The sequence below is a fragment of the Mesoplodon bidens genome (genome assembly GCF_964165515.1).
Source record: "Mesoplodon bidens genome assembly, chromosome: 15".
NCBI classification, from domain to species: domain Eukaryota; kingdom Metazoa; phylum Chordata; class Mammalia; order Artiodactyla; family Ziphiidae; genus Mesoplodon; species Mesoplodon bidens.
The window spans coordinates 48,185,333-48,212,607 of NC_138171.1; the positions used below are offsets into that span (position 1 = coordinate 48,185,333).

General features: G+C 39.2%; 1 protein-coding gene across 3 annotated transcripts in view; it reads right to left on the reverse strand.

Annotated features, from left to right (window-relative positions):
- RBBP6 (RB binding protein 6, ubiquitin ligase) overlaps nt 1-13,449 on the reverse strand; it is a 32,243-nt gene extending 18,794 nt beyond the window's left edge. For all 3 annotated transcript variants that reach the window (XM_081257963.1, XM_081257962.1, XM_081257961.1), the window contains exons 1-4: nt 12,883-13,449; nt 8,224-8,323; nt 5,676-5,712; nt 1,200-1,244 (exon numbers count right to left, since the gene is read on the reverse strand). In XM_081257963.1, the coding sequence (XP_081114089.1) occupies nt 1,200-1,244; nt 5,676-5,712; nt 8,224-8,323; nt 12,883-13,048 (348 nt within the window). In that variant the 5' untranslated portion in view covers nt 13,049-13,449. The remainder of the gene's footprint in view (nt 1-1,199; nt 1,245-5,675; nt 5,713-8,223; nt 8,324-12,882) is intronic.
- Nucleotides 13,450-27,275: the final 13,826 nt, after the last annotated feature.

Sequence of the window (27,275 nt, forward strand, 5' to 3'; positions counted from 1 at the left end):
CAAAACTCAAATATGGTCCTTACAGTACACATGAATTAAAACAGTGAACTATAAGTTGCTAAAGATGTTAACTCTATGCTAAACCACTTTGCATTAAAAAATTATAGAGATTGGTTTTAGCCCACTTCATGTTTTAGAATCATCAACTTTAATGTTTACTTTTCCCACAACAGGAGCTTAAAAAGCTGTATTTGTTACTAGGACATTTTGGCGGATACATTCTAGGGGATAAGGACAAAACCTATAACAAAGCCAATGACAAGATAGGGACAGCACTAATGGAAAACTCATCTAACTCATTAACCTCGGTTGCTAAATTTGGTTTTACATTTATGATAGCAGGGAAAAAAAGATCTTCGGAAAACTGGAAAACTTGCTTCTTGGCCCTCAAAAATCTGCCTGATCTGTAATATTTGCCTTTTTTCCCCCTAATGGCACAATTTGCAAACTAAGTCTATTGTTTTAAAAATTAATCCATCACTAGTGCTTTCCCAAACAAAAGGTACACATTGTTGAGCAGAAAATTGCAAGCAATCTTATCGCAAAACATGGCATATACAATGATTTCAGGAGGTAACAATTTTCCCCTCTGCCAAACATACACATTGGTATATTCCTGCAAACAACTTTATACATTTACACAATTCATGTAGTCTGTGTTCAAACAAATTAGGTTGTTTAAAACTTTTTCTAATGCAGACAGACTACAAGTCTATAGTATAAAGAAACAATTGTATCACATTTAAAATGTTGACCTTCAAGGGATCAATTCAAATATTCAAGAAATAACCACGCAATCGTCCGTGTAAAGGAAAGCTTCTATTTTGGCTGCGTAAAGTCCACATAATTTACAGCCAAAACCAGGGAATTCCTCCAGAAATTTGTTAGTTTCCAATGTATAATTAAACAAAATGTATGAGGGAAAAAAGCGAGTAAGTGGAGCTTCATGTGTTTCTTCTGTCTTGAAGATGAACAATACTCCAACATTAGGTGAAGCTGATTTCAAAATACTCCCCCTATCTTCTCAAAACAGCAACTACTCTTTACAGGATAGTAATAGTATGTACAATGTGTCTGCAAAATATCTCCTCCCCCAACCCCTCTTAAAACATTGTTCCACATTAAACAAACAAAAAAAAATATGATGTTAGAAAAAGATTTGTATTTTCAAGAATATATATATATATATATATATATACCTTCGTAAGCTGGGCCAGAGAAATAGATGCAGAAGAGTCATCAATCTGTTCACAAAAAATTAAACACACATTCAAGTTCCACACTGAAAACATCTGAAAGTGATCATTTAGTCCCTACTGCCACTTAATGTTCAAATACTGGGCATTTTTCTTAGACGTTTTCTAAAGAATGTTATCTTGTTTTAAAGCTGAAATGTAACTCACCCCACTTATCCTTCTCCACACATCCCACATACAGCAAATAAAGGCTAACCGTTGATAGGGACTCAATTACAATGAGAAAACAGGGTAAAGAAAACTATATCACATAGGAAAACTGTTCAGAGTGGTGGTTTACTAAGTAAGAGTCCCATGTCTATCAATGGTCTCTAAATTTGATAATGCTCAAGACAATGTACACTAGAAGAGAGAATAAGAAATCTTTCGAACTTTCCCGAAACGCCATTATATAACATTGTAAAAACAAGCAGCTCTTTAAAGGCTCAGATAATTGCTTTAATAAAACAGGTCCCAGATAATTGCTACTTTTTTCTTCTTTGAGTATGTACTGCTCAGTCTGAATAAGTTCATTTATTCTCCCATACAAAGAGTAACAATAGCTAATCTTGCCAAAGAAACCACAGCTTTATCAGGGCAAAGATGTTAAGCCAAATAAAGGGAAACAAAAGGTACCCCGGGGCAGGGCAAACAGAGCAGTTACAGAATGGACTTTAATATGCAGAGAAAAGAAAGTTAATTTAATCAAACAGAGCAAGTATTAAGCATGGATATAAAAGGGCTTTAAAAATTTTTTTTTCAAATGTGACATTTAAAACTTCTTCATTATTGTTCCCCTGAATATGTTAATATCAGTTTAAAAAAAATGTTTATGTATGTGTGTATGCACACACCTTCGGCCTGTAACTCTAAAGATATGATTTCCCTACAAGTGTACCAAAATGAACACATTATTAGCCTCCTATGCAGTAAGTGGGCTGCTTATTCGACATGTTATAAATTTCTCATGCATTATTGGTCAGAACTCTTCTTTAAAATAGAGAGAATGTAACAAGATGTCTGCATCAAAGAAGAAAAAGTGAGTCTTCATCTTGTATTTTTCAGGTATTCCAGAGAACTAAGAGTATTAAAATAAAGGCAGCATGACTTAGAGCCCCAAACAGAAATGTAATCAGTTTCGATATGAAGTTTTTAGCCCAATGCCCACCACAACAGTAATTCAATAAATGGAAACAAAACTGATGTTGGCTAAATTTAAAATACATCTTATAAATATCTTAAGAGCTTTAAAAGTTAGTTTGATGGATATTATTACTGGGATGTTTATTTAAACAAAAGGTTCTTAGCTCCACATTGAGGGACTACAGAGTCCATAATGCACTAATCCCACATACATTCCTAGCCATATAACCCACCAGTGGGTTCTCACTCTCGTGCAGCTTTGAAGTGTTCTTTCCTTAAAGAACGAGTATCTCAGGAGGTAAATTTAAAAAAGAAAAATTGAAAGAACACATAAATAGACTATTTTTATCCAGAACAAATTCTGACCTATTCAATCTATTTTGAAGAGGGTAACATTTTATTGATATATCAACCAGGAATTGCCTGAATTTTAAGAAACAAGGACTGAACAAACTGCTGTCAATCAATGAAATTAATAGCCTTTAAAAATAGCCTATTACTGCCTAGAATATGCATACTGATCATTTCCTTAGAAAGAAAGCAATCAGTTATATCACCCTTTTTTCTTGTTGGAACTAAAAAACTAACATTTTTTTTTCTTCCCACTCCTAAGATATAGCTGTCTTTTTGTTATTATGCTGGGCTTTCCTATCCTTTCTTTTAGATTTCTGCCAACTTGTTATTAGTAGTGTATATTTATTTATCTGGTTAAAAGTGGTTTCAGATATTCAACAGCATCTAAATCACCTTTTTCCACCAAATAATCCCTATAACACTTTAATACCTTATAATACACAAGTCAAATTTACCACAAATTTAGAAAGGCATCCAATTGTTTTCTACATATAGCAAGGTACTAAGAAATAAGTGTAAAATGCCGACAAGAAATGCTTTAGAAACTAGGAATTTATACGTACTAGACATCAATAAATACAGTAACTTTCAGATTAAACAAATGCTACTTAAATAAAGTACTCTCCAAAAATACTGATTAATGCACACCATAGACATCAAAATTAACCCACATTCTCACATCTAATTTGTGGTCTTGCATCTGGAAGCAAGAATCTGAAATCTTTTATGCAAACTATATTTGCTTGAAATTAAAGGATCTTACAAAATGTAAGCAGGAAGAACCTGCAGCTTTGGAGTACCAACATAGAAGGATGACTACAAACAAAACTTGTGGAATATAGATAGAAACAGTCATCCGTGATTAGAGCTGGCTTAAATTACCAAAAGTGTACATACATTTATTTTTACTAATTAGAATTTAAAAATCTGGTTTAGTGATTCTGTCTTAATTGGCTTTTGTGAATTTGCACAATACACATAAGTTTCCTAGGATGGGCACTAATTACACTTTATGAATATATTCTCTCAAATCTTAAATGTCAGCAAATGTACCCCAAGCAAATAAATGATGGGGATATTAAGTTACCTAATATCTCCACTTAAAATTATTCTACCTAAAAATTAAAGCCACTTTTAAAGTTATTTTTTAAAAAAAGAAGAAAGAAAAGAGAAACCTAAATAAGCATAAAATAAACTGCTTCTTGTAAGTGTAATACAGACATGCCAGGGAACACACAAGGCTAAAAGAACGTTAACTTTATTTATGAACATGTGATCTGTGTTTATACACATGCTAATAAACAAAAAGGAAATAATTGCTTTCAAGAAATAAAACTTCATCTGAATTAGTTTAAATACTATATAAAATGTACTTTATACAAAATGTGTTACATTAACTACTACAGTCACCAGTATAGTCAATCTGATTTGTGCTAGCATTTGGATACATAAAAATCAGTTTTAAACCAATCACCAGCAAAACAGAAACTGTGGACAGTCTTTACAGCATTACGCTTTAAAAAAAAAACACCCCCCCCCAAAAACCCCATATACCCCAAAGAGGGGGGAAAAAAACCCCCAAAACACTAAGAGTTGTGATTTTTGAATCACTATACTTAGTTCTATGAGAACTAAAGGCCATATACTTTATAGAGAACAAGTCCAAAGTTCAGATATTCTATGTTATCATGTTTAAGATCCAATGATCCAAGGTTAGTGAAATGCCTGATACATAATTAAAAGATCAGTAGCATTTTAAAAGGATAAAGTTGAAACAGCAAGCAATACCCTTAAATTCTATGTGAAGATTTCAGACATCTTGTATTGTGTACAAATCAAGCCTGAGCAGTCAAATGTTTAGAGAACCATCAAGTTTTACAGAACCCAATTACTACAGATCTCTGTTCTGAAACGGATGTTTCACCCCACAACTTAGGAATGCTGCTACCTTTTACTTAAAAGCTCAAAGTCAAAATGGTGTCATGCTTAAGGTTAAGATGTTACCCTGGTTAAGGGGAGTTACCTTTGATAAGCTACAGCTTTCAGCTGGCTTATAATTAATGCAGCATTTTAATATCTTATGAGAAAGAGGAAATATCTTAATTTGGACAACTGAGCAGACTAGAGAAGTAGAAGACCTCTGTTAAAACTTGAGAACGATGTACTCAATTGTATAAAATCATCAAAATCATCGACGAGACACTGATATACTTGTAGGGGGCCCAATTCCAGGTTTCACTTTACAGTACAGATATAAACAAAGAATAGGAGCTCAAAATTGCCAAATAAAGCAAAACTAAATAATAAAAGCTGCATCAATAGTCTCTGGAAAGCTCTTTTCTATGACGTGTCTGAAATTGGAGAAAGCATCAAACCTTAAATATATGCTTTGGATGTTGCTAATGCATTTTTCAAAGCCATCAATCAGGCAGTAAAAAAACCAAAAAACAAAACAACAAAAAAAACCAAAAACCAAAAAAAAAAAAAAACCTAAGTGATACAACGTGAAAATGGCAAAATATACACTCCAAACATTTTTTATTGCAAGAAACAAAAAGCACACAACAGCCTGTACATACATACAAAATACTAACTATAGACAGACAGATGTAGAACATGTTACCATGTTCATTAGTGTAAAACCTACATGATCTAAAAAAAGATCATACATTAACTGTACAACACAGCGTCATACAGGAAGAATGCTATCATATTTAATATGAAACAGTGCTTTTTGGGCACAAACTACCCATTTCTACAAAATAAAGTGTGCAAATTATGCCATATATATCCATATTCAACTGAGCTGTAATCAAATACATTTTATTTACAATATGTACTATGATCAGTTGGATATTAAGTTCTAAAATGATTTACTTCACAGCTACATTATAAAGGTAAAAGCAATGTGTAGAAAAAGTGTGAGATTGTGTTTTTACATACTGCTTTTGAAGTTCCCATCACTGGTTCAGTTCGACTTCTAAAACGACAAAAAGAAAAACAGCATTAGCTCTCTGTGAGTAGCTATTAATGAATTTTTGTGATAAAAACATCTCTCTAATCACATATTTTTAGGAACACAATTTTTCCTTGGCATAAAGATTTTAAAACAGCCAATTTCAGAAGTAATAAACACACTACCTGGATTAATCTTTACTACCTTTGAACAGTTTAAGATGCATTTCTGGTTTAAAAAAAAAAATCCATACTGGGGAATTCTAGAATAGGTGTGTATCTTGCCACTTATACAATAAATGTTTTCTGAAAGGTAGTATGAGGATTTTGTTATTTAAGAAACTTTGTCGTTATTTCTTAATAGATTGAATAATAATATTATTCCTCAGTTTCTTAATAGGTACAGATGTGAATTTTCATACATCGGATTTCCTTAAAGCAAGACCACTGTTGTTAACATTTTTTAATTTGGATCCCTGAGAAACTGCTGTACTCAAAAAACTAAATTTCAAATCCAGAAAGACAGGTTGGCAGTTTAAATTTTTTTTTTTTTTTTTGCGGTATGCGGGCCTCTCACTGTGTGGCCTCTCCCGCTGCGGAGGAGCACAGGCTACGGATGCGCAGCCTCAGCGGCCATGGCTCACGGGCCCAGCCGCTCCGTGGCATGTGGGATCTTCCCGGACCGGGGCACGAACCCGTGTCCCCTGCATCGGCAGGTGGACTCTCAACCACTGCGCCACCAGGGAAGCCCGGCAGTTTAATTTTTTAAAAAAGTCTCAAGACAATGACCAAAGACTAAATAAGAATTCTAAGTTCCAAAAAAAATCAACATTCTGACAGGGTATTTTGGTTAAAAGAATAAGTTAAATAAGTTGGTTATGGAGAAACTGAACAAATTGATTTTTAAAATACATACACAAATAAGCTCAAGGAGAAATTCCTTTAAAAGTCCACACAGAAAACGGGACAAGGGTCAAGTTGCTAAAATACAGCCTTTAAAGGCTTAGTTTTAGTTTTAAGTTTATGCTATCCTGACTACAAAGAAATGTCAGACAGCGGATGGAGTTTCTAAATTTGTGCATGATTTGGAAGTCCTGAGATAAAAATGAAGTTTTAATTTACTAGTATTTGCTCAACAAATTCAAAGGCACTTCAAGAGGCAAGTATATTACAAAGGAAATCATATACATAGTGAATTCACATTTAATTCTTTAAGGGGCAACTATTTTCCCTAGTATTGATACTTTAAACAATTCTCTCCCCAAAGTCTCTGAATATCAAAAAAATCACTGAAATCGAACATTTGCTATTTTTAAAAAGCACCTGGTAAATTAAGGAATAACTTCACATTAGATTCTAGGAATTAATTCTTCTCTTACAATGTCTCAAAATTATGTAAAGTTAAAGGCACATAGTTCACTTGGTATTTACAGAAAAAAAAAAGTATTCAGCTTTTTAAGTTGTTGCTATACAGAAGATATTACACAAAAGAAGCTCCAAACGTTAACGTATGGAATATATATAACTTTACACTAAACTAATGAGAATATTCTTAGAAAACTTGTCCACATGAGGTAAAGCTCCAGGAAATGACTATTTTCCCTCAATTCCAAGAACACACTCCATTTCCTAGGACTGGCAAATTCCAGAATGTTTCATTGACCAAAAGCAGAATGTGCCAAAATTTCAAGTAAGGCTACCTCACCTTTAAGTAAAAATCTCTACGCTTTAAATAGCTCAAGTTGCTACCCTTTTCACATATTATAATTGTTATCACCACTGAAATTTCAAGAAAGCAGAGAAAGTTAGATATAAAGTTTTAATCCTGCCCCTTTAGTGAATTTCTTAAGCTCTAGACCACTCTTAAGATATTACCACATTCTTACTCCAATAAAGGGCATTTACCATGTGCCAGGCACTATTTAATTCCTACAACTCCCTGGAGTTAAATACTCATATCCCTATTTTATTTTGAGGAATCTGAGTCACAGACTTTAGGTAACTTACCCAAATACAACTTCACACAACTGGTGGGAAGTAGTAAATGGAGTCAAACCTAAGTCTGATTCCAGTGTCTGTGGTCGCTTTCCAACAAAAGCCCCGTACTGATTAGGAACAAATGTTAGCATTACTGAATACTCTTGATGCTGACAAAATATTTAGGACAGATCTCTTAAGACACTTAACATACATTTCTGTAGTGAAAAAATGGTAGGGGGAAAAAGTGTACAGGCAAATAAAAACCAAAGAAGGGTTCAGAAATATTTATTCACTAATTTGAACATCGTTTTCTTGTCTTTGTAAATATTACCTATACAAGGCAAAAAATCTTTCTAATAGCTCTTACTCCTAACTAGAGGTTAAGTTAGCTGGGGGAAGAAATCAGGAAAAAACAAACTCATCCTCATAATTTTAAGGATTAAGAAGACATACTTATTAGGGTAAAGTAATGAGTTCACTTCTAAAATATACTTGTTCTTTCTCACAAAAAAAGTCTATTTTGAGAACTTAAACATGGGATTTAATAAATACTTACATAACATATGTCTTGCTTGTAGATTTAACACCTCCAATAGGAATTCTTCTAACAATTACAGATGAATTCTTAGGAATTAGAGCATTATCATCAGTATATTCTGTAAATAAAAAAATAAAGATTTGAATTTCTATTTGGGATTTGGATAAGTCATAGTCCTCAAGAAATAGAAAACTTCAACCAGACATAAATGTTACAGGAAATGATCTTAAATATAAAGGAGTATTAATAACTACATGCTCCTTGCATCTAGATTACTGAAATTGTCAGAACAAATATCCATAGCCATAAGGGGTTTCTCTTAAAAGGACACCCAATAGTATCAGCAGGTTCTTGGCTCTGGCACCTCTACTTTTGTGGAACCCCAAATCTCAGTAAGACTAAGTCATTCTCTATTTAGCCAGTAATGCAGAACATCTGAACTGTATGAGAAAAAGCTGTTATTTAGAATGCAAACATTCTATCTCTCCTGGGCCCTAAACACAGTATTACTGGGGAAGACACAGTAAGAAATTAAAATATGACACATTTCAAATACAGAATAAAGGGCTTTGTAATAAAGAATTGAAAGTGGATGCAACTTTGGATAGTATGTTGATTCAAGGAAGGCCCCTCTGAGGAACTGACAGGTGAGACTAAGAAGCCAGCAAGATGTGCAAAAACACCGGACAAAGAATGTTTCAGATAGAGGGAAAAGCATGTGAAAAAATGACACAAAAAGGCCAGAAGAGCTGATGAAAATGAAAGAATGACTTGAAATACAGGTAGAAAGGTACACATTATATATACTGATTCATATCTTATTTCTAAGTACAACAGGAAGTCACTGAAGGATTTTAAATAAAAATGATGACAATTTTAAAAACAATATTAAAAACAAAGATAACTCTGGTATCTAAGTGGAGAATGAACCTGCATGGGAACAAGAATAGAAACAGGGTGACCAATAAGGAGATTGTTGCGTAGTTTAGGTAAGAGAGAGCAATGATCTGTTCTGGAATGTGACAAAGAAATGAAGAGTCAAGAGTGTTTTGAGGTAGAACGAAGGCTTTCGGATGGATGCGGGGGCAGAGACGAAGGTGAAAGAGGAATCAGGCATGAATTCCTGGGTTCCTGGCTTAAGCAACTGGATGAACAAGGATGTCACTTTCTCAGAAGACAAACAGGGAGGAAGAATTTTTCTACTCTTTGGACTGTTGCTTGCAATACTTTTCTAAGAATGAAATTAAAAAAGAAGCTGGACCAATGAGTTCAACTATGGTTAAAAAAAAAAAAAAAGATTTGCTATGAAAGGAATTTGTAAAATTACCAAAAAGAAAAATAATCCACTACAGGGAGACATGTAAAAATGTACCCATCTCCCTTAATCACACAATCAGGTATCAGGGTTCACTCTTTTAAGATTACTGAGTTTACCTGATTCACTAACGTTACTCAGCACCTAGGGGCTGACTACCACTGTTCTATTTTAAGTTTATCACATATGTAAGCATTTTAAGCTTTTATATATGTATCAGCTCTATTATTTTTAATCACACTATTTCCTGTTATAAACTAAATTGTTCAGGAAAGGGCTCTTTTCAGTATATTTCAGGTAGTATAAGCTGTATCTTCACAAGTTTCCAATTAGAGTGATGCAATTTCCTAGATTTCACATACCAATGTAAGACTACCATCATTATCTTTTGGATAGTTCAGGATAGTCCCAAATTCCAAGCAAGCTCTGAGTAAGAAAAACTGGGAGCAGGGGAGATGGGGTATCTTTTAAAAATTCTGGAACCAAAACCTGGTGTCAAATACGGGACAGTTAAGCTTCTGCCTATGTAACAACCCTCAAAAGAGTTCACTGTGGGAACAAATAGCAAATATGTTCATGAGCTCTCCACGCCAACTTATTCATTTGATCAACACAGTGCTGTCAAGCTTGAAGTCTGGTGCCCTGATGCCACATGCTTTCTAATTGACCTTTTAAAGTATCTGAATTACACTGATGATTTCTTACCCTTTAAACACCTCCTTAATTAGTAGCCTGTTAGCTTCAAAAGACCCTTTCTAGGCAACACTGTCATTTCAGATCCAAAAACATGAAGACTATGGATGAAATGAAAAACAAGATGAATTTAAGAAATGGAGAAACAGTCTTGAAAATACTTCATCCTCAGCTTCCAAATCTTTCACACTAAGTTCAGGATAAAGGTTGTTTTGTTTTGTTTTGTTTTGTTTTGTGTGTGTGTGTTTGGAGGGGGATTGCAAACAAGCAGAAAATTAGGAAAACAAGTTTATTCAGGAAAAACATTCAAAAAGATAATTTGAGATTCATTTTGAAATACAGTCTAGAAATAAAGAAGAATTCTTAAATCTAAAACATGAAATTCTGATCCAAGCATTTTAGTCTAATTAAGATGTAAGAGTCCTAAACATGGACAGATTTCCAAAACTGTAAGGAATGTTTTATAGAAACATTAATTCAAACAAACGGAAGTGATCCAGTTTGGCATTCTTTCCTAGGCAATCTCCTAACTATGAAGCTATATTTATTCCATCCTCTTTAATTCACTGGACGGTGCTAAAACCAAGTGGCATTCTTACTCAGCTACCTTGTGACACGGGATGCTATTTCTCATAAAACTCATTAAGTGCCTAGATATCTTTTTCTCTCCTAATTTGAGGATTGCATAAGATGCAAATTTTCTCTTCTCTTAACCAATCTAATAGCAAAGCTTTCTCCAATAATGACAGTTCACAAATACATAAAAAATATGCTGCTGAGCAAAGCACTTCCCTGCTTTCAGCGTTTGTAAAAAATAACGTATCATATAATTTCCTGGCTTAAAAAAAAAACAACACATGACAAAACTCTTAAATTCATGGACAAGAATTCCATCAACAATAATTTACTCCAGTTTAACAAAGTTGTTATCAATTATTAGGTGGAAAAGATGGACAAAGTCTAGTCTTAAATGGTTAAATCCTGTTATACTCCAGTAAAATATGAAATTGCGTAGTATGTGATTAAAATTGCCTTAATTCTCTAATTTCATTTATATTTTCTTTCCTCTCATTCTTTAAGTATCACTAACATATCAAGATGGCCTAAAATTCGTGTAAATGCATCTGTTCTGTTAAGTGTGACTATAATGCTTAAGGGATGCTTTTGTGGCCTTAAAGAATATCTTCTTTAAGGTATTTTCTTGAATAATATTTTTAACAGCTGTTTCTCAACTGTTCATGATCCCCAATAATTTTCCCACATAATTACAATTACCAAAGCCTCACATGAAGTGTCCCTTAGGTCTGATACACTGAAAAAAGGGGGGGTGGTGGTGGAGACTATTCTTTCACGTGTTACCAAGTGAGTATATAAAATTCTTCCTTATGGAGTACTGCTGAGTTGTGATATGCCAGTAGTACTGTTTCTTAACATAACACAATTATAGTTACGTCTGGATGTACTGAGAAATGGAAAACAGCTCTTGTACATAACAAGAGTTATTCTACCTACCAAACTATATGCTAGACGTGGAGCCCCCCCAAATTTCAACTAGAAGAACCCATGTTCCACCTTAAGTCAAATTTAGTGATCAATGAAATACCCTAACTAGCACTTCACTTTACTTCTCATCCCATCAGTAAAACTCAAAAGACTGACCTACTAAAAACTACACATCAGCATTACAGTAATGAGAAAAAGAAACCAAAACAAGTTCAAAGCCAGAATCTGAAAAGGCCATTTTGTCTCATTCTCATACCTATGCTACATTCTCAATATTATACAAAATGCTTTTAAAAAGGAGAAAGAACTTAAAGACTCCAATGAGTGGCTTCTATAAATAAGCTACTCATATAGTAGCAGCCGACTATTTTTCAGTAGCCTAGTATCAACATCATTACGTAAAGTCTAGCAATTACTATTTTAAAAAAAGGAAAAACCTGTACTTTTGATCTTTACGAAATTGCTAAAGTTTAAGAGTAATGTGATGAACTAAGAGTTCAACTACCTAATTACTGCATTACTAATTCTGGAATTTACACACAAGACAAAAGTGGTCACACCGGAATATACCAAGTTCCAAAAGCAATTCTAACATTAAAGACTGGCTGGATTACATCTTCTAAAACATTAAAGTGAGGATCTTTCACCACAACGCAGGCAACTCCAAAAATTAAAACTAACTAAATAAATCAGGGGAGGGAGAAGAGAACATAGAATTTGCCATTAAACCCCCAAACGCGGTTAGGTTAGAAAGTTAGAAAAGTATCTCTAGTGCTGCTTTAACAAGCAGCCTGGCTTATGCGCTCCTCCCTCCTTCTGAAGAAAAACAGGTTAGAAAACGCCCCAGGGCAAGCACTCAGAGAACCTGGACAACACCCCCATCCTGTGCCACGGAAATCCTCGTTTTAAAAAATCATTTGGGAGGAATCATCAGACTTGCACGATTGGGGATCAGCCTGTTCCAGATGATCCAAGTACGCAGAAATCAAGTAAGTCAAACTCCAGGGCCGACTGCTGCAACCCTTGGCTATCAATGAAAGTCGTCCCCAAAGTGTTCGAACGAACAGTCCCACAAGAGACATCATGGCGGTTAGTCTCCTGCCAGGCACCTCGCCACCAGCATCTCTCTTCCACCAGCGAGGATGTGGAGCCCCTGTGGCTCTTACCTTCTTTCGTCTGCGCGTTGGTGATCTGCAGGTCGCAGTCGGCAGCTTTCAGCTTCTCTCTCCCCATAATCTGCTTCTTTAAGTCGCAGAGGGAGATGTGGAGCCCATCAAAGGTGACGGTGTCATAGTTGAGTTTAGAGGAAAATTTATAATGCACACAGGACATGGTGCCAAAGGATTCCTCAGGTTCACCGAGGAGACGTGGACACGCTCAATATATGTATAAACTTAAGAGCAAAATATGTACACACACAGAACACTCAAGAGACACCGAAGGACCCCAAGGCCTCAGATTAAATAACCCCCCAGCCACAAGCGGGGGTTCGTAAAAACAATAATCCAGAACCCCCCCCCCCCCCGGATATTCAGAATCGCTTCATGTGGGAGGAGGCGGACGGGGACGGGGCAGGGGGCAAGCGAATCCGCCAACGGGCACAATGTCACCCCGCTGGGTTCCCCTCGCTCATGCTAAGGGCCGGCAGGAGACGGGGGCAGGCGGTGCAGTCAGTAGCGGTCAGTCCACACGTTAAAGTCCGAGCGACCCCGCGGGGTCAGGGGTCCATAGCGCGGCCGCACCTCCCGGTTGGTCTCTCTCTCCGTGGACGGGGGTGACCCAGGCCCCGGGAGACGGTTGAGGGGAGAGGGCCTAGGCCCGGAGTCCACGAGCGGCCTCTCGCCTCCTCCTGGCTTCCGGACGACCGGCGTCGGCTGCCCCAGGCCCAGGCCCCCACCACACACAGGCCCCTTTCACCTGCTCCCCGGAGGCCACGGGCGGCCCCGCGGCCTAGGCCGAAACGCGCGGTCGGCGGAGGAGAGGCCTTCCCGCAGGCCGCCCCGAGCTCCGCCTCCCCCCCGCCGCCGCCAACGCCGCCTCAGACACAAAGCCGGTAATAGGCCTCGGCTAGGCCTCGCAGCGCCTCCTCACCACCCCGGGCCCCAGCCAGCGGCCGGGGGGCTTCGGCTGACCCCGGCGACGCCGCCGAGGCTCCCCGACGCTTCCTCTTGCCGAGTGCTCCGCGCTTCTCTCGCCTTTCGCTCCCGTCGCCTTTCGGCCCAGTACCACAAGATTAGGCCCGGAAACCGCCGGGCAACGGCGAAGGCTCCGCCGACTCCCTTTTTCTTTCGCCCCCCTGCCGCTCTCGGGCCCTCGCCAGGTGCCGGCGACACCGCCAAGGCAACCACTATGGCGGACGCGACCTGGCTTCGGGCGAGCGCCCCACTCCGGGGTCTCTTAAGCAGGGATTGCACGGGCGGCGCGCGCGGGGCGGGCCTGCCGTGCGCGCATAGGCGGGACGAGGGGCGGGGCCTTCGGCGTCACAAAGCGCACCGGCCCGCCCACGTGACCCCGCGCTGTGTGACTCTCGAGCGCGGAACCTAAACCATCCGGGGGAACGGAAGAAACCATCTGCCTCAAAGGGGGGGGGGAACCACCGAGTCCTCTGCCCAATTTAAATAAGCATTATGGTTGAAATGCAGTAAACTATGGTTGCTATGCAAGCACCCCCTAGCTTCCTCTTACAACAAACTGGTTACCTAAAGCTCTTCCTAAGGAGAAATTCTGGAGCAGCCCCGGGCTCGAACTGATAACAACCACTACTGTAAAGATACATTGAGCTCTTACTATTGGGCTAAGCATGGGGGTAAGCGCTTTACAGTATTTTCACGCTCGGGAGCCTAGTTGTCTGGGTTGGAATCCTAGCTGTGGGGACTCTAGATTTTAGTCTTCTGTGCCTTACTTTCCTCGGTTATATTATAAAATGTTGTTTAAAAAATAGTATTTGGTTTCCTGGGTTGTTAGAGATTAAATTAATGAATACATTTCCATTGTTTAGGACCGTCCCTGGCACATGGTTCAATGTGGCTCAATAAATGTTAGTTTAACATCAACAAAAAACCCGAGGTGGTCAGCACTACCGTTATCTCCAATTTATAGATGAGGGAACTGAAGCTAGCGAGCGATCATGCACTTTCTGAATTCGCAGAATCAGGGGAATGTCTGCTCAGTGGCGGGGTCCGAAATTCCATCGCTAATTATATATGCCGGGAACTATACCAAGACCCCCTCAGTAGATTGGAATATTTTTTCCTTGGTGCATGGGGAAGTTACTATTACATTCATAAAATTCATAATGTAATAAAATTGTGTTCATAAACTGCAATAATCACTATTATTTACAAATGCATTTTCCGCATCCTCTCTGAATTTTACAGGCTGGGCTCAGAGAAGTTAGTCACTGGGAGCAAGGTCACACAGCCAAGACTCGGCAAAGTTTGCCAGGGACTTCCTAAATACACACTCCAAATTCTTACTGAACTCGGTTTAAATCAATTATCTTATTGTAGAAGTCTCCTGAGGCCACCTTATCTAAATAGCACCGTCATCATTCTCCATTCCTTTACTCTTAATTTTCTTCCAAGCACCCACTCATCATTACTTACAGGGTGTATGTTTACTTTTAAATCCTCTGTCTCCCCTTCAGCTGAGAAAAGGGACTTTTGTCTCTTTTGCTTATACTGTATCCCCAGCTCTTAGAACACTGCTTGGACATAGTAGGCACTCAAGAAATATCTGTTGAATAACGAAATATAGAAATACCTATAGAAATACCATGGCGATAAGATTTTTGCAAATCAAGGGCAGTCCCAGAGACACAAATACAATTTAATTCAACCACATCATCAGTGCTTTTCACATGTAACAAATTTCTTTCTCCTTTATCTTTGGTAACTCACTAAAATTTTCTTGCTCTTGGGTCCACTGTAGAACAGCTGCTTTTCTTGAAAAAAATCTCTGTGTGAATGAAAGGGGGAAAATCACATCTAATGAAAGAAAAACTGGACAAGAGAATGGCGAATCATCTTGGTATCCCTGCCTCCAAAGTGGTCTTTGGTTAATTCCTCCACACCCAATTTAATTAATCAACCTGATGGGATTCAAAGGAGGCCACACCCTTAGGGTAGAGTAGATCAGACCCCTGCCAGAAGAGGAGTAAGTGTACTTTGAAAGAATACAGTCAGTGGTATGACTTGGTCCAACCGTTCTCCTCAGCCAAGAGCCCTTTACAAAGCTTTGTTCACCCTCGGCACTCATTTATGGAGAGCTCACGCCTTATCACATCAAACAGGTCAAAATGTACCCACAACCCACATTAAATATACTTTTGATGAGTTTTTTTAAATTAATTTATTTATTTTTGGCTGCGTTGGGTCTTTGTTGCTGTGCGCGGGCTTTCTCTAGTTGCGGCGAGCGGGGGCTACTCTTCCTTGCGGTGTGCGGGCTTCTCACTGCGGTGTTTTCTCTTGTTGAGGAGCAGCCAGGCTCTAGGCAGGCAGGCTTCAGTAGTTGTGGGTTGCAGGCTCTGGAGCGCAGGCTCAGTAGTTGTGACGCATGGGCTTAGTTGCTCCCCAGCATAAGGGATCTTCCCAGACCAGGGATCGAACCCGCATTGGCAGGCGGATTCTTAACCACTACACCACAAGGGAAGTCCCTGATGAGATTTAACTGAGCTGCCTGACTAATTGACAAAATGTTACATTTGGTCCATTTCATTAAATTCCTTTACTAATATCAATTTTGTAAATTTCTTTTGGTTATATGGAACTACATTCCCTGCTGTACCCACCTCCCCAATATTTTTGTAAGCCCTTTTGAAAAGCCTTTTGTGCTATACCTATGGTGAATGAAGCATCCCTTTCCACGCTCCTCCTCTGTAGCAATTTTGGGGCTCTCACACCTAGGATTTTATACCTTTGTCATTCTCAAACCCACCATACCCTCACACCTCCACCAAACACATACATTTAGTAGATCTCCTACCTTATTTCCTTTTGCTAAAATTTCCTAATTGGGAGACTGAAGAAGCTCTGCCTGTCCACTGAAGGGGACTTGGACTACTACCCAGGCTCCAGAAGTTAGAGTAAGGCCGGACCCCACGGAGACTGTATTTATATACATTTATAATCCAATCCCCCAAGTGCCCCAGTAGCAGTGCCATCACCAGATTCTTACTCTGGCCTGCGCGCTCTCAGGCCAAATTCATCAAAGGTAGATACATATATCCCCATACCACCAATGTATCTTCCCCAGATGGTTGATTGATTGCCCTTATATTACCTTTATATTTATTTAATATTGGGGCCTACAAAAATTTTTGCATTTTTAATAGAATCCATCAGTCGTTTTCCCTTCACTTTTTTTTTTTTTGGCCAAACCATTCAGCTTACAGGAACTTAGTTCCCTAACCAGGGACTGAACCCGTGCTCTCGACAATGAAAGTGCCAAGTCCTAACCACTAGACCGCCAGGAATTCCCTCCTTCATGGTTTTTACCTTTATTTGTATACTTAAAAAAGTAGTTCCTGGCCATTCAGCACCCACTTTAGATATTTATCTGCTTATGTGTCCTTCTAGTTTATGTATGAGCTTCCTGAGTTTAAATTAAACTCTGTAATCTATTTGAATATTTTTGTGTATAGGATACACAGAGCAAAGACCATTTTATCCCTTTTTAAATTGCGGGGCTTCCCAGGTAGCGCAGTGGTTGAGAATCCACCTGTCAATGCACGGGACACGTGTTCGATCCCTGGTCCGGGAAGATCCCACATGCCACAGAGCAACTAAGCCTGTGCACCACATCTACTGAGCCTGTGATCTAGAGCCCGTGAGCCACAACTACTGAGCCCGCATGCCGCAACTACTGAAGCCCACGTGCCTAGAGCCCGTGCTCCGCAATGAGAAGCCACCGCAATGAAGAGTAGCCCCCGCGCTCTCTGCAACTTAGAGAAAGCCCGCGCACAGCAACAAAGACCCAATGCAGCCAAAAATAAATAAATAACTTGTTTAAAAAAAAACACCAATTTCTAAAAAAAAATAAAATAAATAAAATAAAATTGTGAAACATATTGTTAACAAAGAAAAAAGCATAAATATATATATTATGATTTGATGCAAACTACAATATGATCTATAAAGGGACTTTGTTTTTAAACTATTTTTATCTTATGTCTATTTATAATAGATAGGTGATTTTAGTTTTTAGAATATTTTTGCAACCTTATGTTTGACTCCTTCCATTTTGCCTTCTTAGCAGCATTTTAAGGCACATTTAATTTGCTGAAAGCTGAAGGTCATTGATTATTTAAGTCCTCATATGAACTGTTTTTGAAAATTGATATGAGCAACCTATTTTCCCTCCACCGTTAATTCATGTATTCACTCAACACTCATTCAATTGGCAAAAGTAAGAAGTTTGACTGGGAATTCCCTGGCAGTCCAGTGGTTAGGACTTGGTGCTTTCACTGCTGAGGGCGAAGGTTCAATCCTTGGTCCCAGACCTAAGATCCCCTTACGTCATGTGGTGTGGCAAAAAAAAAAAAAAAAAAAATTATGATAATACCATGTGTGGGAGATGGGGAGCAGTGGGATCGCCTGTGTTCATTGGGGGGTATGCACTGGAACAGTCATTTGGAGAAACAGTTTGGGATTCTCTTGCAAAATTGAGCATTCCTATACCCCATGAATCAGTAATTCCACTCCTTGAATTGTAAAACAGAGTTAAAATGCTACTTTCCTAGAAACAGAAAGTAGGGGTTGGGGGAGGGGGAAAATGAGGAGATGTTCAATGTATATAGACTTTCAGTTTTGCAGGATGAAAAAATTCTAATTCAAGTTACACAAAAAAGTGAATATATCTAACACTACTAAAGCATACAGTTAAAAATGTTTAAGATGATAAATTTTGTGTTACATGAAAAAAAAAAAGACCAGAAATATAGTATCTCGGAAATTTCCTGGCAGTCCAGTGGTTAGGACTCTGTGCTTTCACTGCTGAGGGCCTGGGTTCAATCCCTGGTTCGGGAACCAAGTTTCCACAAGCCACACAACACTCCCCCACCCCCACCCCCCAAAAATATATATATAGTATCTTTCTCATATTATATTGGTTATATACCCAAGGCAAAATTTAACTTGTGTACTTGCACAAGAATTTCATGGAGGCTCTCTTTTTAATAACAAAAAGCTGAAACAACCCAAATGCCCATGCCATGAGAATAGATTCATTAAAATCCATCCAGACACTAGAATATTGTACAGCAGCGAAAATAAGTAAAATACAGCTACATGTAAAATATTGTGATGGGAATCTTTTTAGCTGTTCTTGAATCAAAAAAGCAAGTCTCAGAAGATGGCGTATTATATAATACCCTTTCTGTGAATTTCAAAAACTAGTAAAACTAAACAATGCGTTATTTAGTTAGTCATACGGATAAAACACATCTGCAAAAAGACAACTGGAAAACACAAAATTCAGGAGACTCCATTACTTCTGAGAAGGAAGGATGAGATACAGAAGAGGAACCCAGAGTTGTTGGTAATGATCTTGGTCTTGGGTAGGTTCACAGGTATTCATTATTTTAATGAAAAGAAAGAAAGAAAGAACAATTAAACTACAAGGGAGCCATGCACAGAGCAATGATGACGAGAGGTCATGAGATCAGGGTTATGATTAATCCACTGATGTGCTCCTGAAGTTCCAGCCCTCCCTTCTTCCCATTACCAGCAAAGAATCTCACAGACAGACAGAAAAATGAAGTCCTTTTCAAAGAAACCAAAATTAGGCTAGTTCCCTAAACCCTTGTAGCACTTAATGCCGTAACTGTAAAAAAACAAAACAAAACAGAACAGAAACACCTCATGTGTTGCTTATACTTGTATACTTCTGTTCTAGTTTTCTTGTGTTCAGATCAGAGAGGCGACTTGACCCTCAGACTCTGGGTGACCTAGGGACCTGGAGCCAGAACGTGCCACCAGGGACCTCATATTGTCCTGTGTCTTCTAACTTCACCTCATAAAAGTGGGACTCAAAACCAGGAATGTTCTGAAGAGGTGTGGCCTCATAAAAGTGCCAGGGTACATTATGTAGAGACAGACACACGCCACGCTTGCTTCTCCTAGGAATGCGAGGGCTCTAGGTAAACGCAAAAGATAAGTAGTTCCGTGCTTTGTGACCACCTAGAGAGGTGGGATAGGGAGGATGGGAGGGTGACGCAAGATGGAGGGGATATGGGGATATATGTATACATATAGCTGATTCACTTTGTTGTACAGCAGAAACTAACACACCATTGTAAAGGAATTATACTCCAATAAAGCTGTTAAGAAAAAAAAAAAGACGAGTAGTAATGGGAATGTTATTGCGTCAGAGCTGAGGTAGAGCTCAGAAACTTGGAGAAGCCTCTTCTCTCTAGGATGAATGTGACCTATTCATTCATTCCCCCAGATACGAACTTTGTAACAAGGGCCAGTGTATGGCAGGCATTGTGCTGGCTGCTGGGCAATCCGCGGTGAACATATCAAAGCCCCTGCCTGCAGAGCGTTTACAATAAGTTAGGGAAATCGTGTAATTTTAGAGGCTCCCAAACTTGCTGTGTGACCTTGGGAAAGTACTTTAACTTCTCTGGACCTTGGTTTCCTCTGGGACCTGTTTCATGGGCCCTGTGTGACTGCACTCAGAAGGGTCCTGTGCTTGGTTTAATGCTCTGATATTGCGGTCTAGACATTCCTTTTAAGTTTCATTTTCATTTGGCCCTGAGTCCCACAAAGTATGTAGCTGGTCTTGGTTTTCTTGATTTGTGAAACAGAGTTAAAATAGTGTTTTCCTAGAAACAGAAAGTAGGGGTTGGTGGAGGGGGAAATGGGAAGCGTTTCAGTTTTGCTAGATGAAAAAGTTCTAGAGATCTGTTGCACAATAAAGTAAATACGCTTAACAGTACTAAGCTGTACGCTTAAAAATGGTTAAGATGATACATTTTATGTTATGCGTAAAAAAAAAAGATGAAAAAAATAGCACCTTCCTCATATGTTTGTCAAGACAATTCCCTGACATTGTCTGGCACACAAGCACCATGTAAATAAATTCAAGTGGCAGATGCTAGAGATGTTTCTTGGACGCGCTTCCCATTTGGATAAACATAACAACAACACCACAACTCTGGCTGGCATTTGCCACCCGTTTCCTATTCACCACACCCCATGCCAAGTATTTTTAATGCAAAGCTCCTTAAATTCTCCCAAGAACCCTGCAAATAGGTCCTAATATTATCCCCATTTTATAAACGAGGCGATGAGGTTCAGAGAGGTGAAGACATGTGCTTGATGTCACACAGGATCCATGATTTAAAACAGGGTGTGCCTGGCTGGGGAGGACGGTCTCCTAACCACGACTCTATGTGACAGCAGAGGCGTCCTATGGAGGGGCCCACGGGGAGGGGCATCCTATCTTCGTGTACCAGGAGCAAAGCTGATCCACTGCCAACAGACTGTCCCCGGCCTTCTTCCGTCTCACAGTTACCCTCTGTTATCTTTGATCCTGTGTTTTATCTTGTCTCTGCTCCTGGATTAGTTCTCAGAGGGCACAAACCTCATCTGCTTCATCTGTCTTCCCTCAGGCACCTGGCAGGTGCCCCAGATAATTATTTGTGGAGCCCCAAAAGGACCCTTGATAAGTGGTTCTGTCTGGCTTCTCCAGCAGTAACAAGTTTGGTAGATTAACACAGGGCAGTGGCCTTGAATCTACCTTTTAAGGAAGTGCAAACAGGGGCGCCTTTAGGTACACAGGCCATCTCTCAGGCTTTGTGCATGTCCCTACCCCATTCTGCATCCAGGATTATTGATCCAATGGGCCTGGCTCTGTGCTGCATGCTGGAAGTGTAGTATCTCCTTTACCTTTACTATGACACTGTGAGGTAGGTCTGATTCTTTTCCCGGTTTTATGCAGGAGGAAAACCAAGGATCAGAGAAGGAAGCCCAAGGTTACACCCCCCAGAGGTGAGACCAAGGTCACAGCTAGTAGTGATGCAGCCAGGATTCAAACCCAGTGGGTGAGCTGACTTACCCTGTGTGGGGTTCCTCTCTGTGTCTGTCCCCTGTGCCTGCCTCTGCTGTCTACCTGTCTTCAGTTTGCTGCTGATGACAAAGGTATCATTCTCTCAAGGTTGCTTATTGAGTGACAGCTTGTTCCTGGCATTGCTCGAGGCATACAGGATACAGCAGTGGACACGATGTGCAAGTCTTTTGCTATCCTGGAGCTTCCGATCTAGTGGGGGAGAGCTACAATAAGCAACTAGACAAGCAGAGAGAGGATAACAGTAGAATGTGATAAGTACTATGAAGAAAATTAAACCAGGTTAGGGAGATGGAGAGTGACAGGGCGGTGGGTGAGGGTGACTTAACACTGGATGGTCAGGAAGGGCCTCTGTGAGGAGGTGACATTTGAGTGTGAGGTTCTAAGGGAAGAAGTTTCTAGCTGGGGTGATTGGCATGTGCAAGAGTCCTGAGGTGTGATCTAGGGACAGTCAAAAGGCTGGGACGGCTGAGGTATGGATAACGATGGAGAATGACAGGGCTTAGGCCAGAGGCATACACAGGGGCCCAATCATGTAGGACCATAAAAGCCATTTGAACAAATTTTGACTTAGAGAGGAATGTCCTAGAGGTGTATGAGAACTCCCTCCCATGTTAACATTCAGGGCAATTTGAGTATGGCTGGTACCACAGCTGAACTATAATTACCTTCAGAAGCATCTGGGAGGTTCCAGGAACTTGAAGGGGCCCAGGATAGCATGGGGCTGTCAGGTGTGGTTTATTTAAAGGCAGAGATTGGGTGGCACATACACCATGGCTCATAGCATCCTTCCCAGCAGTCACGTAATCAGGGTTATGGCTTCTGACAGGTGGAGAAGGATGATCCAAAGGATAGCTGTTTCTTCCTGCAGCTCCTGGAGCCTGTTCCACCTGTTGTGCAGGCTGGTGACATAGATCTGGCAGGAATGGGTCAAAGGTAACCCTAATTATCTAGGTCTGAGACTTGGTAGAGGAAGAGGCTGGCGGTAGAAATCTTCCCCAGGGAGGCAGAAAAAGGGAGACGGGAGGGGAAAGCCATGCCCATATTTGAGCCCTGACTCTGTGTTGAGGCATGGAGCTTCTTTCCAAAGTAGAGCCCAAAGAGTCTGATTCAGCAGGGCTTGGCGGGATATGCAGGTTGTTCTGATGCACAGCCAGGATTCAGAACCACCACATTCTAGGTTGCACATAGTTAAGTGCATAGATGCCAAAATAAAAAGACAAAACAAAACAAAAAACCACACTCACAATCCCTATCAAATTACCAATGACATTTTTCACAGAACTAGAACAAAAAATTTTTTAATTTGTATGGAAACACAAAAGATCCCAAATAGCCAAAACAATCTTGGGAAAGAAAAACGGAGCTGGAGGAATCAGGTTCCCTGTCTTCAGACTATACTACCAAGCTACAGTAATCAAAACAGTATGGTCTGGCACAAAAGCAAACATATAGATCAATGGAAAGGATAGAAACCCCAGAAATAAACCCATGAACTTAAGGTCAATTAATCTACAATAAAGGAGGCAAGAATACACAATGGAGAAAAGAGTCTCTTCAATAAGTGGTGCTGGGAAAACTGGACAGCTGCACATAAAAGAATGAAATTAGAACATTCTCTAACAGCATATACAAAAACAAACTCAAAATAGGTTAGAGACTAAATGTCATACCAGATACAATAAAACTCCAAGAGGAAAACATACGCTAGGAGAACACTCCTAGGAGAACACTCTTTGACGTAAGTTATGGCCATTTAGCATCCATCTTCTAGAATGATGGAAATAAAAGCAAAAATAAACAAATGGGACCTAAGTAAACTTAAAGGCTTTTGTTTTAAAGCTGATCACTCCAAACTGATCTACAGATTCAGTGCAATTCTGATCCAAAATCCCTGCAGGACTTTTGTAGAAATTGGCAAGCTGATTCTAAAATTTATTTGTAGAAGTCAAGGAATTAGAATAGCCAAAACAATTTTGAAATTAAAGAACAATGTTGGAAGATTCACATTACCTGATTTTCTGACCTATTATAAAAGCTAAAAAGTCCAGACATATATCCTCAGGTATATGTATAGCTGATTCACTTTGTTATACAGCAGAAACTAACACACCATTGTAAAGCAATTATACTCTAATAAAGATGTTTAAAAAAAAAGTCCAGACAGCATTGTACTAGAGATAGTATAGATATCTAGATCAATAAAACAGAATAGAGAGTCAAGAAATATATATATATATATATATATATATATATATGACATTCTTACAAAGCAAAACTATAGGGACCAAAAAAAATCAGTGCTTTCCAAAAGCTGAGGTTTGAAGAGGGGGTGACTACAAAGAGGCATGGGGTAACTTTTGTGGGTGATGACACTGTTCTATACATTGATCATGGTGGTGGTTACAGACTGCATATCAAAACTCTAAGAGCTGTATGCTATGAATCATACCAATGTTTTTGTAGGTCAGTCTCCCAAGGCAATAGAAATAAAAGCAAAAATAAACAAACGGGACCTAATCAAACTTACAAGCTTTTGTACAGTGAAGGAAACCATAGACAAAACAAAAAGACAACCTACAGACTGGAAGGAAATATTTGCAAATGATGTGACCAACAAGGGCTTAATTTCCAAAATATACAAACAGCTCATACAACCCAATATCAAAAAACCAAACAATTCAATAGAAAAATGGGCAGAAGACCTAAACAGACATTTCTCCAAAGACTTACAGATGGCCAACAGGCACATGAAAAGGTGCTCAACATCACTAATTGTTAGAGAATGCAAATCAAACCTACAATAAGGTACCACCTCACACTGGTCAGAATGGCCATCATTATAAAGTCTACAAATAAGAAATGCTGAAGAGGGTATGGAGAAAAGGGAAAACTCCTACACTGTTGGTGGGAATATAAGTTGGTGAAGCCACTGTGGAAAACAGTATGGAGGTTCCTCAAAAAATTAAAAATACAGTGGGATCCAGCAATCTCACTCCTGGGCATATATCCAGACAAAACTATAATTCAAAAAGATGTATGCACCCCTATGTTCACAGCAGCACTATTCATAATAGCCAAGACATGGAAACAACCTAAATGCCCATCGACAGGTGAATGGATAAAGAAAATGTAGTACATATACACAATGGAATACTACTCAGCCATAAAAAAGGATGAAATAATGCCATTTGCAGCAACATGGATGGACATAGACTATCATACTAAGTGAAGTAAGTCAAAGAGAAAGACAAATACCATGTGATATCACTTATATGTGGAATCTAAAATATGACACAAACGAACCTATCTATGAAACAGAAACAGACTTACAGACACAGAGAACAGACTTGTGGTTGCCAAGGGGAAGGGGGAGTGGGGGAGGGGTGGAATGGGAGTTTGGGATTAGCAGATGCAAACTAATATATATAGAATGGATAAACAACATGGTCCTACTGTATAGCACAGGGAACTATATTCAGTATCTTGTGATAAACCATAATGGAAAAGAATATATATATAACTGAATCACTTTGTGGTACAACAGAAATAAACAAAACATTGTCAACCAAAAAAAAAAAAAAAGCTTTTGCACAGCAAAGGAAACCATAAACAAAATGAAAAAACCTATGGACTGGGAGAAAATATTTGCAAACAATGCAACTGACATGGGATTAATTTACAAAATATACAAACAGCTGATTCAGCTCACTGTCAAAAAAACAACCCAATCCAAAAATGGGCAGAAGACCTAAATAGACATTTCTCCAAAGAAGACATACAGATGGCCAACGAGCACATGAAAAGATGCTCAACATTGCTAATTATTAGAGAAATGCAAATCAAAACTACAATGAGGTATCAGGACTTCCCTGGTGGTCCAGTGGTTAGGACTCTGTGCTTTCACTGCCAAGGGCCCAGGTTCAATCCCTGGTCGGGCAACTAAGATCCCACAAGCTGCGTAGCATGGGCAAAAAAAAATAATAATAATAACCACAAAGAACTACAACAAGGTGTCACCTCACACTGGTCAGAATGGCCATCATCAAAATGTCTACAAATAAAAATTGCTGGAGAGGATGTGGAGAAAAGGGAACCCTGGTACACTGTTGGTGGGAGTGTAAATTGGTGCAGCCACTATGGAGAACAATATGGAGGTTCCTTAAAAAACTAAAAATAGAGTTACCATATGATCCTGCAATCCCACTCTTGGGCATATATCTGGAAAAGACAAAAACTCTAATTAGAAAAGATACATGCACTCAAACGTTCATAGTAGCACTATTTACAATAGCCAAGACACAACCTAAGTTGTGTCCATCACAACCTAAGTGTCCATCAACAGATGAATGGATAAAGAAGATGTAGTATATATACACAATGGAATATTAGCCATAAAAAAATGAAATAATGCCATTTCCAGCACATGGATGGACCTAGAGATTATCATACTAAGTGAAGTAAGTCAGACAGAGAAAGACAAATATAATATGATATCACATATGTGGAATCTAAACAAAAATGATATAAATGAACTGATTTACAAAACAGAAATAGACTCACAGACATAGAAAACAATCTTGTGGTTACCAAAGGGGAAAGGGGGAAGAGGGATAAACTGGGAATTTGGGGTTGACAGATACACACTACTATATAGAAAATAAATAAACAACAAGGACCTACTGTATAGCATAGGGGACTGTATTCAATATCTTGTAATGACCTATAATGGAAAAGAATCTGAAAAAGAATATATATATGACTGAATCACTTTGCTGTGCACTTGAAACTAACGCAACATTGTAAATTAACTCTACTTCAATTTTAAAAGATGGTTAAAAAATGAAATAAAATCTTTGGAAAAAGAATTACACTCGATCCCAAAATGCTCAAAGGATCTGGGGTCTAATGGGCCCATATGACCCACCGCTCTGCATGCAGGGGGCAATAATATTACCTTTCCTGCAGGGTTGTCCTGAAGGTGCAATGTGGCCATTAGAAAGAGTGAGGCAAAATCCTTCTCCCAGTCATGGCCGAGCACCTCCCCAGATCAATCCTGTGCAGTTAACAGCTGTAAATACTAGATAAAATGTTAAAAAATTAACTACCTGAGGGCACTGGAGAATGACCAAAAACAGACCGTTGCTGAAGGGGTGTCGTCACGTAGAAGAAAGGGACAGGAACCGGGTGTATGTCCCGTTTTCAAAGGCAGGGCAAAGGGGGTGGGGGGGGGGTGGCTGCATCTCTGCCAGAATGCCTGGTTTAGTGTCTTGAAGAATCAGAGAGCTAAGTGTGCGTGAACATGGCCTCTGGAAATTGAGGGGGCAATCTTGGAAAGGGAGATCCAGAGAAGAGGAACCCCCCATTCTATATGTGAGCCCTGCTCCAATCTCTAGCAGAACCCTTGTATACCGGGCAACTCCAGCTGCGGTTAAACAAAGTGAATGGATACACTTCAGCTAAGACCCCGGGGTGGGGCGGGGGGGGCAGC